The sequence below is a fragment of the Oncorhynchus kisutch genome, linkage group LG4, assembly GCF_002021735.2.
Source record: "Oncorhynchus kisutch isolate 150728-3 linkage group LG4, Okis_V2, whole genome shotgun sequence".
Taxonomy (NCBI): Eukaryota; Metazoa; Chordata; class Actinopteri; order Salmoniformes; family Salmonidae; genus Oncorhynchus; species Oncorhynchus kisutch.
In genome coordinates this window covers 54,281,316-54,293,704 of record NC_034177.2, presented here as the reverse complement: position 1 = coordinate 54,293,704, position 12,389 = coordinate 54,281,316, and the positions used below count along the sequence as shown (strand labels likewise).

Below are 12,389 nucleotides of genomic sequence, written 5' to 3'. Positions count from 1 at the left end.
ACTTATGAGATTTCTGTTCTTTTGAATATGGCACCCTGCCCTTTCATACCTTAAGGGAACATTTTGACGATTGCCATATGGTTAGTGAGAAAGTCCATATTGCAAATGTACGGTCCCTTACTAGACGTCCGAAATCGTTTCGCGGACGGCGTCGGGCCGGATCTTCCAGGAAGTCATCAAACGAACTCTCTCGGACATTCAGTTTCCGTTTGATAAAATATTAAAATTTTGGTCATTTTTCCGCTGTCCCGGTAACTCCCACAAGAGGGCGAATGGAGTCATATTGCAAATGTACAAAACATCACGAATCACGACGTGGCCTTATCTCCTAAACGGAAAAGACTTTGAAGACGAAATTTGGTGAGCATAGGTTTGGCATAATGGGCAGTTGGCCCCGAAAAAAGATGGCGTCTAGGCCTCAACGGTTTTTGAGTTATGGCCATTTTTCTGGGTTTAAAGGTCCAAAATGAAAATAGAGCAATAATTTTTCCGCTTCACGTCAAAGTAAAGGAACCTACAGTGTCAATAAAAAAAAGAACCAGCCATTTATCTACCGTCATTTAAGAGAAATCGTACAATGTCAAATTGGTGATGTTCAAAAATAGGTGTGTTTTTTTTACAGTTACAAATCCAGTTGCAGCGGTCATATCATTCAAAACCTTTTAGTGTGCTTTGGAGATCTGTGAGATTTCTGTGATTTTCTGAAATAACACACACTTACTAAACCCTCTGTAAATAAGTCAGTAAAGACTTAAAACTCAAAATTCTATAAATTCTATATCTACCCCAAGGAGGATGTGTTCACTTTCAGCTTCCTGTGTAAACCGGAAGTGCCTTAAAATGGTGTCATAGGTGCTGTTTCGAAGGGTTAAAAAGGTCAGATCTTTTCAAAACTTCATATGTGTGATTAGGCAACCCTCATGAACTGTAAGTCAGTCATTTCTCCCAAAAGATGTCAAAGAAAAGCTCTCACTTCAAAAAGTGATATTACCGGTCGAAGAAACATTTCAAACTAAGTACAGAATCAATCATTAGGATGTTTTTAACATATAGCTTCAATAAAGTTCCAACCGGAGTATTCTTTCTAGTCTTCGTGAGCAATGGAATGCAAGTGACTACCATGAGGAAAAAGTGGGATCACAAAATGGCTGCTTGATGGACAGCTGATATATTCTGCTCTCATTCACTCCCACAACAATATAAAAGCCTCATTATAATTTCTATTGATGGTTGACATCTAGTGGAACCCCTGGGCAGTGGAACATCATTCATATCTCAAGGGGATTTCATTGGGGATTTCATATGTGAATACATACAAGCTCAGATTTCTGACTTCCTGTTTTGATTTCAACTCAGGATTTTGCCTGCCAATATGAGTTATGTTATACTCACAGACATCATTCAAATAGTTTTAGAAACTTCAGAGTGTTTTCTATCCAATACTAATAATACTATGCAAATATTAGCAACTATGACTGAGGAGCAGGCCGTTTGATATGGGCACCTTTTCATCCAAACTACTCAATACTGCCCCTGCAGCCATAAAAGTTAAACTCGATGATAGGAACACTGTGGACAATTTTCAGCAAGTTGCAACCAGGAAGTACAGAAATAAACACTTTTCCAAAAACAAGGTCTAAATCATGTTTGATGCACTCTGTAAGTTAATTTTTTTTGCAGTACTGTTTATTCGAGATGATATGAACACTGGACAATTTTCAGCAAGTTGCAACATTGAAATACAGATAGAAACACTTTTCCATAAACAAGGTGTAAATCATGTTTGATTTACCCCGGATGTAAAATAGTTTGCAGTAATGTGTGTTTGTTTGTGCGTGTCTACCCAACAAGGCTTTTCCTAGAAAGGAACAGCCAGCCATGACAGCGGTGTCCTTAAAATATCAAAACCATGATGTTCCCAAGAAGAAGACAGAAATTATTTTAAATCCTAGACTAACTCATAAATTCTGAACTAGATTTCACTATGTGATCATTCTCTTCCTACCACACACACACAGCAATAATAGTTAGTGCTGTTCAACAAGATCCTTTTACCTTTCTGTCTTTGTTTTATTGGTGATATATTCCACTTTCAACAGAGTGAAATTGAAATTCACAAGTCCTCATATTGAATGTTGAACTGTATACATACACATGGTAAATAGTCTATAATGATAACAAAAATGTATTACCATACTCATGAATTAACCATGCCTTGGGGTTCAGGAGTTCTAGTTAACACTAATGTAGTTAGTGGTCACAGGTGCTAGAAGGTTAGAGGTCATGCTTCAATGTACACGTTTGTATCGATCGGTTTCAATTAGTTACCACAGCCACAAAGTCTAAATAGGCTATATCTTAAAACTTAATGAAAACAAAAATGGGGTTTTTGGTCTTAATTTAAAGTTAGGGTTGGGTATAAGGGTAGCAGTGTGGTTAAGGTTAGGTTTAAAATCAAATTGTAAGGAGATCAATTGTAGAAATGGCCAGGGTTTATGACTTTGTGGCTGTGGTAACTAGTGAAGATAGACACTATCAAATTGTTGACAACAGCAAGAGAGCCCAAGAATAAACACTGTCATGCAATAATGGGTTGCCTATACAAGTCATCATTACCATTATCCCCATTTTTTCTTAATCTTTATCTTAATATTATCTTAATTTTAAATCGGAGACAACATGAACATTATATGGATTGATGATTTAATTTGACATAATTTCAACAATAATAGGTTACAAAAAGAGTTTTCACTTTGAAACAATAATTACACATTATGCTTAAAAATAAAAAATTCACAATAAACTACAGTATTTCATGGTATAAAAATAACAAATCTGCAAAAAATATTTACAAGATGAACAATGTCTACAAAAAATGTTATGTTACTTTCTACACAATTAAACTATTTCTTTACGCAGTTGTGTATAACAACCAAACCATAGTTTTAGTAGTACACTTAAAATCATTTATACATGTTTTTCTTTTAAAGTTTAGCACTTAATATAAAACATTCATTACCTTTTAAAGAACAGAACCATTTTAAATGGTTAACCCACTTCACTGCAGACTGATGCAGTGGAAAGAGGAAACATTCTCTACTCTACCCAGAAAAAGGATATAACATCTCTCCTCTGTCCAGGGTCCCTTCTGCTAGTCTCCTCCTTTCAAGGAACGACAGACGTAGAGGCTCCCATATAGACCCACATCCTAAGAACAGGAGTTCTTCCCTTCTGTAGTCCTCTGTCCACAGAAGACTCCTTACAGACTGCAAATAAGGAAAAAGATGTGAGATTGTAGATATGACCTCACCAGTAGTTCAGACTGTAGGGACAATGAAAGGATCAGCTCTTGACATGTAATGCTTACCTTCGCTTCAGCTGCTTCTGTGGTAACGCTCTAAGGAGACATAACAGAGCGTATGTGAAGACATTTACATTTTAGTCATTTTGCAGACCCATAATGGGTCCAGAGCGACTTACAGTAGAGTGCATACATTTTCATACTGGACTCCTGTGGGAATCGAACCAACAACGGCGGTTTTGCAAGTGCCATGCTCTACCAAGTGAGCCATACACACGAAAGAGAGAGAGAGAGACACAGACAGACAGAGACAGAGGGGGGAGGGGGGAGAGTGTGTGTGTGTGTGTGTGTGTGTGTCAGATAGTATGAATGTGCCTGATAAAGACAGTCAGACGACAACGGGTGGGGTAAACTGGATTATAAAGTCCTTTACATCCATTGGCCGGAAGTCTTTTTTTTCTGTTGCGCCATCATGCAAAGCTAAAATCATCAGTACCTGCCCCCACTCTCCCTAAAATTGCTGGGACAGGACTGGAGCCGTGCCTCTGTTGCGTGCCATATATTTCCTAATTTATGACCGTTTTGTTATTTTACGCACATTGTTTCAGTAATAATTTTCAGTCTTTTATGGCAGGTCATAAACCTAACCTTATTTTCCATTACCTTGCCGTGGCTATGGAAGTACACCGCAGTGAAGGATAGCCCTGCCCTGCACAGTGCTGCAGAAATCTTAATATAATGGATACTATGAGGGGGATTCAAGCTGCTAGCCTGGTCACTCTGAGGGGGCTATAGTGCCTTCAGGTCTTAGCTAAAGCCACTTGACCATGCATTATCATGGTGAACCTTGCCCTTAGTTCTAATGGCAGTGTGCTTATACCTCACCTCATATTCCTCTCCAGCTTTCACTGCAGCCAATAGCATTGGAGAAGGCTGGGACAGCAATTATGAGCATAGGACACCTGCCTCTTCACATACACAGAGAACACACATCTCACATGGGAAATGGCAGTTTCATAACCACTTCTCTTTTTTTTGGGCTTGACATCATTTTGGTCTTGGTGAGTGGTGTGAATGTGAAGAGGCTCAGTGTTTCTTCGCGGCCTGGTTTGCTAGAAGGGAAATTAAGGGTTGGCGCCACCTGGTGGGTAGCAGTAACGTGCAGAGAGATGGCACAGATCACGGACAGGGGCCTCTCTATGGCCACTCAGAGCTTATGGTATTAAGGCACTACATGACCAAAAGTAGTACGCGCATGGTGATCTTAGGCTTGTGTACGGCTGCTCGGCTATGGAAACCAATTTCATGATGCTCCCGACGAACAGTTCTTGTGTTGAAGTTGCTTCCAGAGGCAGTTTGGAACTCTGTAGTGCGTGTTGCAACTGAGGACAGACGATTTTTACGCGCTGTTCGCTTCAGCACTCGCGGTCCCGTTCTGTGAGCTTGTGTGTCCTACCACTTTGCGGCTGAGCCGTTGTTGCTCTTAGATGTTTCCACTTCACAATAACAGCCCTTACAGTTGACCGGAACAGCTCTAGCAGGGCAGAGATTTGACAAACTGACTTGTTGGAAAGTTGGCATCCGATGACGGTGCCCCGTTGAAAGTCACTGAGCTCTTACGTACGGGCCATTCTACTGCCAATGTTTGTCTATGGAGATTGAATGGCTGTGTGTTCGGTTTTATACACCTGTCAGCAACGGGTGTGGCTGAAATAGCCAAATCCACTCAATTGGAGGGGAGTCCACATGCTTTTGGCCATGTAGTGTACTTTATTTTGGGGGCATCCAGATTTTATTGTGATCACAACTTATTGATCAACGCACGCACACTGACCTGTAGATGTTGGGGTCTAGTAGCATAGCGGTGTCTTGTGGTAGCTGGGATAAGTGAACCACTTTTGTCTTCAGCTGAGAACGCTCCGTCTCGTTCACCCAAACATCAGGCAGGCTGCAGGACGACACACAAACACAGAGGGAGAGAGACACAGAACATGTGGTTAGAGCATGGGCTTTGTTAGAACATGTGGTCGGAGAAAAAGAGAGAGAGGGGAGAAGGGGTGATAGATGGTAAGCAGGTAAGAGGAGAATGAGAAAGATGGCGGAGCAGAGGGGAAGGGAGAGTTGGCGAGAGACGATGGGGGATCTCCACTAACCGAAGATAAATGTACGGATTTTCTTTCTATAAATAATGTCAAATGAACAGCTATACAGAAAGACTTGTGTGAAGGCCAAATTACAGAGGAGGAACTTCTTGATGCAATTAAAGCCTTTAAGTCTGGGAAAAGTCCAGGACTGGATGGCATACCAGTGGAGGTATACCAAACCTTATGATTCATTTTTACTGAAACAGGATACAAGTGGGAAATATAAAGATCCAGTCCTTTAAAAAAATTGGAGGCCTCTTACATTTCAGTGTTGTGATTCAAAAATTCTAGCAAAATGCATAGCGCATAGAATTTAAAAGGTATTGTCGGATATTACTCATCCTAATGAGACAGTTTTTACATGGACGATACATTGGAGATAATATAAGACAAGTACTGGAAACATTAGAACACTATGAAACATCTGGGAAATCACGCCTGGTATTCATAGCTGACTTTGAAAAGGCTTTTGAAAAAGTATGACTGGATATATTTATATATTTTCATTAATTGTTTTATTTTACCTTCATTTAACCAGGCAGGCCAGTTGAGAAAAAGTTCTCATTGACAACTGCGACCTGGCCAAGATAAAGCAAAGCAGTGTGACACAAACAACACAGAGTTACACATGGGATAAACAAACGTACAGTCAATAACACAATAGAAAAATCTATATACAGTGTGTGCAAATGTAGTAAGATTAGGGAGGTAAGGCAATGAATAGGCCATAGTGGCGAAATAATGACAATTTAGCAATTAAACACTGGAGTGATAGATGTGCAGAAGATTAATGTGCAAGTAGAGATACTGGGGTGCAAAGGATAAAAAATAAATAACAACATGGGATGAGGTAGTTGGATGGGCTATTTACAGATGGGCTGTGTACAGGCTCTGACAGCTGATGCTTAAAGTTAGTGAGGGAGATATAAGACTCCAGCTTCAGTGATTTTTGCAATTCGTTCCAGTCATTGGCAGCAGAGAACTGGAAGGAAAGGTGGCCAAACGAAGAGTTGGCTTTGGGGATGGTCAGTGAAATATACCTGCTGGAGCGCGTGCTACCGGTGGGTGCTGCTGTGGTGACCAGTGTTCTGAGATAAGGCAGGACTTTACCTAGCGAAGACTTAGAGATGACCTGGAACCAGTGGGTTTGGCGACGAATATGAAGCGAGGGCCAGCCAGCGAGAGCATACAGGTCGCAGTGGTGGGTAGTATATGGGGCTTTGGTGACAAAACGGATGGCACTCTGATAGACTGCATCCAATTTATTGAGTAGGGTACTGGAGGCTATTTTGTAAATGACATCGCCGAATTCAAGTATCGGTAGGATAGTCAGTTTTACAAGGGTGTGTTTGGCAGCATGAGTGAAGGATGCTTTGTTGCGAAATAGGAAGCGGATTCTAGATTACATTTTGGATTGGAGATGCTTAATCTGAGTCTGGAAGGAGAGTTTACAGTCTAACCAGACACCTAGGTATTTGTAGTTGTCTACATATTCTAAGTCAGAACCGTCCAGAGTAGTGATGCTAGACAGGCGGGTGGGTGCGGGCAGCGATCGGTTGAAGAGCATGCATTTAGTTTTACTTGCATTTAAGAGCAGTTGGAGGCCACGGAAGGAGTGTTTTATGGCATTGAGGCTCGTCTGGAGGTTTGTTGACACCGTGTCCAAAGGAGGGCCAGAATTACACAGAACGGTGCCGTCTGCATAGAGGTGGATCAGAGAATCACCAGCATCATTGATGTATACAGAGAAAAGAGTCAGCCCGAGAATTGAACCCTATGGCACCCCCATAGAGACTGCCACAGGTCCAGACAACAGGCCCTCCGATTTGACAAACTGAACTCTATCTGAGAAGTAGTAGGTGAACCAGGCGAGGTAGTCATTTGAGAAACCAAGGCTGTTGAGTCTGCCGATAAGAATGTGGTAATTGACAGAGTCAAAAGCCTTGGCCAGGTTGCTGAAGACGGCTGCAAAGTATTGTCTTTTATTGATGGCGGTTATGATATTGTTTAGTACTTTGAGCGTGGCATGACCACCTCGGAAACCAGATTGCATAGCGGAGAAGGTACGGTGGGATTCAAAATGGTCGGTGATCTGTTTGTTATCTTGGCTTTCGAAAACTTTAGAAAGGCAGGGCAGGACGGAAACAGATCTGTAACAGTTTGCGTCTAGAGTGTCTCCTCCTTTGAAGAGGGGGATGAACGCGGCAGCTTTCCAATCTTTAGGGATCTCAGACAATACGAAAGAGAGGTTGAACAGGCTAGTAAGAGAGGTTGCAACAATTGCAGTGGATAGTTTTAGAAAGAGAGGGTCTAGGTTGTCTAGCCGAGCTGATTTGTAGGGGTCCAGATTTTGCACCTCTTTTAGAATTTCTGCACATCAGCTATCTGGATTTGGTTGAAGGAGAAATGGGAGAGGCTTGGGCAAGTTGCTGTGGGGGGTGCAGAGCTGGTGACCGGTGTAGGGGTAGCCAGGTGGAAGCACGGCCAGCCGTAGAAAAACACTTATTGAAATTCTCAATTATTGTGGATTTTTCGGTGGTGACAGTGTTTCCTAGCCTCAGTGCAGTGGGCAGCTGGGAGGAGGTGCCTCTTATTCTCCATGGACTTTACAGTGTCGCAGAACCTTTTGAAGTTTGTGCTACAAGATGCAAATTTCTGTTTGAAAAAGCAATTTTTTTCTTTCCTAAAGGTCTGTGTATATTGGTTCCTAACTTCCCTGAAAAGTTGCATATCGCGGGGGATATTCAATGCTAATGCAGTATGCCACAGGATGTTTTTGTGCTGGTCAAGGGCAGTCACGTCTGGAGTGAACCAAGGGCTCACTCCAGTCTGTTCTTAGTTCTGAATTGTTTTAATGGGGCATGCTTATTTAAGATGGTGAGGAAAGCACTCTTAACCTGTCTAGGACTGGGAGTGAAAGTCCGTGAAAGTGCAGGGCGCCAAATTCAAAACAAAATAAATCTCATAATTAAAATTCCTCAAGCATACAAGTATTTTACAGATAAAATTCTCATTAATCCAGCCACAGTGTCTGATTTCAAAAAGGATTTACAGCGAAAGCAACACAAATGATTGTTACCACCAAGCCACAGAAAAACACAGCCATTTTTTTCCAGCCAAAGAGAGGAGTCACAAAAAGCAGAAATAGAGATAAAATTAATCACTAACCTTTGATGATCTTCATCAGATGACACTTCATGTTTTGTTTGATAAAGTTCATATTTATATTAACAAATCTGAGTTTACATTGGCGCGTTATGTTCAGTAGTTCTAAAACATGCGGTGATATTGCAGAGAGCCACATCAATTTACAGAAATTCTCATAATAAACATGGATAAAGATACGACTATTATACATGGAACTTTAGATAAACTTCTCCTTAATGCAACCGCTGTGTCAGATATTTATAAAAACCTTACGGAGAAAGCAAAACATGCAATATTCTGAGTACAGCCTTTAGAAAACAAAGCAGCCAAAAAGATACCTGCCATATTGGGGAGTCAACATTACTCAGAAATAGCATTTTAAATATTCACTTACCTTTGATGATCTTCATCAGAATGCACTCCTAGGAATCCCAGTTCCACCATAAATGTTTGATTTGTTCGATAATGTCCATCAGTTATGTCCAAATATATTATTTTGTTAGGGCGTTTGGTAAACAAATCCAAAAGCGCGTTCAGGTCGCGCCTGAACATCGGACAAACAGTTCAAAAAGTTCCTTGCCAACCTAAGTATGGAATCAATCTTTAGGATGTTTTTAACATAAAACTTCATTAATGTTCCAACCGGACAAATCCATTGTCTGTACAAATGAAGTGGAACGTAGTTACCTTTCACGTGAGCGCGCCAGACCGAGGATGTGGCACTCTGCCAGACCACTCACTGGCAGAGTGCCAAAGAGGCCTTATGAGCCCCTCCTTTACAGTAGAATCCTCAAAACAGGTTCTAAATACTATTGACATCTAGTGGAAGCATTGGGAAGTGAAACATAACTAATATCACCCTGTATCTTCAATGGGGGCTGAGTTGAAAAACTACAAACCTCAGATGTCCCACTTCCTGGTTGGATTTTTTTCTCAGATTTTTGCCTGCCATATGAGTTCTGTTATACTCACAGACATCATTCAAACAGTTTTTAAAACTTCAGAGTGTTTTCTATCCAATACTACTAATAATAATATGCATATATTAGCATCTGGGACAGAGTTGGAGGCAGTTCATTCTAGGCACGCTATTCATCCAAAAGTGAAAATGCTGCCCCCTATCCCCAAAAAGTTAAAGAATAGCCAGGCATTCTCTACTGACGGAATGAGGTCAATGTCCTTCCAGGAGGACATTGACCTAGGTGTAAAATAGTAAATAATGTCTAATTCTCTGAAAGTTTTAAACTGTCAAGAGGAGAGTAAAACAAGGTTATCCACTATCATATATCTATATATCATATCTATCTATTATTGCCATCGAAATGTTAGCTGTTCAATTCATATCCAAAAATAACATCAAGGGGTTAGAAATCCAGGGCTTTAAAACAAAGATGTCATTGTATGCTGATGATTGATGTCGTTTTCTTTTAAACCCACAATTTGGATCCCTCCACAGCCTCATAGAAGGACTAGATACATTTTCTAACCTCTCTGGATTACAACCAAATTGTGATGTGTACAATATTGCATATTGGATCACTAACAAATACAACTAACATTACCGTGTAGTTGACCAATAAAATGGTCTGACGGTTATGTGGACATACTCTGTAAACATATCCCGAAATAAAGAAATTCTCAATCCAATACATTTGTATAAAAAGTTAGCAAAAATGAAAAGATTTTGCTACCATGGAAAGGAAAATACCAGTCTATTTGTGGAAAAATAACCCTGATTTACGCTTTATTCATATCCCGGTTTACCTGTTTGCTTATGGTCTTGCCTACACCTAGCAACCTGTTTTTAAATTATATGAGCAAAAATGTTTCCATTTTATTTGGAATGGCAAGCCAGACAAAATTAAAAGGGCCTATTTATATAAGGATGATGATTACTTACAAGCCCTTAACCATCAATGCAGTTCAAGAAATAGAGTTAATAAAATATTTACTTCATAAAATAAAAGTAACACTAAAATTACATAACAGTAACGAGGCGATAAACAGGGGTTACCGGCACTGAGTCAATGTGCTGGGGTACAGGTTAGTTGAGGTCATTTGTACATGTAGGTAGGGGTAAAGTGACTATACATAGATAATAAACAGTGAGTAGCAGCAGTGTAAAAACAAAGGTTGGGGAATGTCCACCAGAGCTGTTGCCAGTTGGACAGTTCCCGAAGACAAATAATACACAACTAGCTTTATACTAAGTGAATCGTACATAGCTCGACATGAAATCTTGGAGACAGAGGACCCATTTCTGTGACATGCTAGCATCGCTGACATGCTTCCCCCAGCTCTGCTGGGTGATGCCCATTCAGGATTTTAAAGGATAAGTAATTTTTTTACAACCAAATCTCTATTTTTGATGTGAATGTAATGTCATAGAAAGGTCCACACACTTTTTGTTATTTCACTTGTTTTCAGGAAACATACCCAAAGCAAATCAATTACTCATCCTTATTGTGTAATATGGGGCCTCTGAAAAAACATGAACAAAGGCTTCAAAAACACCCAAATACGTCCTTTTAATAACGCAAAGGTCTTTAGATGTTGTACTCATAAAATTGTATCATTGCTACCTTTCATTTTGTTGCGACTTAAGCAATACCTCTCCACCCATTTTACAGGTAACTCCTAAAATAAAGGAATCACTTCAGTAAATGAGGGATAAATGAGGCTAAATGAGGGTATTCAGACCCCTAGACTTTTTCAACATTTTGTTGCTTATTCTAAAATTGATTCAATAGATTTCCTCATCAATCTACACACAATACCCCATAATAATGAAGCGAAACAGGTTTTTAGACATTTTTACAAATGTATTAGAAATAAAAAACACCAATACCAAAATTAAGTTTCCATCCTTGAGATGTTTCTACAACTTGATTGGAGTCCACCTGTGGTAAAATGTAAGATGGCGCCGGAAGAAATGGCAGCAGTTTTACTGGCGGCCAACCTGTCACGCCCTGGCCTTAGTATTCGGTGTTTTCTTTATTATTTTGGTTAGGCCAGGGTGTGACATGGGTGATTTATTTGTGTTTCGTCCTGTCTAGGGGTTTATTCGATTTATGGGGTTGTGTTCAGTGTAGTTGTCTAGGTGAGTCTATGGTTGCCTAGAGTGGTTCTCAGAGGCAGGTGTTTGTCATTGTCTCTGATTGGGAACCATATTTAGGCAGACATATTCTTTGGGTATTTTGTGGGTGGTTGTTTCCTGTCTCTGTGTTTTGCACCAGTTAGGACTGTTTCAGTTTTTCCACGTTTTCTTATTTTGTATATGTATATTGTTCACGTTATCATCTTTATTAAAGATGTTCAACCATAACCACGCTGCATTTTGGTCCTCCTCTCCTTCCCAGGAAGAAAACCGTGTTTTATGTGTTTTTTTTTCTCATTATTTGTAACTTCTTTTTTACATAATGTTTCTGCAACCTTATCTTACGGCAAACAAGAGCTTCTGGATATCAGGACAGCAATCATTCACCACGGATTAGACAAATATTTTTTCTTCAAACAGCAGGACGCACAGGACATTCTCCGAACACCCGACAAGGCCAACATCCCAGTTATTTGCAAGAGGAAGAGATGCAGGTACAGAGGACACAGAGTGGGATGCTTCGTAAGGATCCGCAGAAGGCGAGTGCGAAAGCTGCCGTTACCGTCAATATTTCCCGCCCAATGTGCAATCATTGGACAATATATTAGACGAGGCATCTTATGTTTCACGGAATCGTGGCTGAATGATGACATGGATATTCAGCTAGCGGGATATACGTTATAATCTCAATTGCACTCCA

At 40.3% G+C, this 12,389-nt stretch overlaps 1 protein-coding gene across 4 annotated transcripts in view; it reads right to left on the bottom strand.

The window, feature by feature from the left end:
• Positions 1 to 1,818: 1,818 nt before the first annotated feature.
• The window catches only part of LOC109889701 (zinc finger protein aebp2), a 58,270-nt gene continuing 47,699 nt past the window's right edge, over positions 1,819 to 12,389 (bottom strand). For all 4 annotated transcript variants that reach the window (XM_031823240.1, XM_020481321.2, XM_031823239.1 and 1 more), the window contains exons 7-9: positions 5,136 to 5,249; positions 3,368 to 3,397; positions 1,819 to 3,266 (exon numbers count right to left, since the gene is read on the bottom strand). In XM_031823240.1, the coding sequence (XP_031679100.1) occupies positions 3,260 to 3,266; positions 3,368 to 3,397; positions 5,136 to 5,249 (151 nt within the window). In that variant the 3' untranslated portion in view covers positions 1,819 to 3,259. The remainder of the gene's footprint in view (positions 3,267 to 3,367; positions 3,398 to 5,135; positions 5,250 to 12,389) is intronic.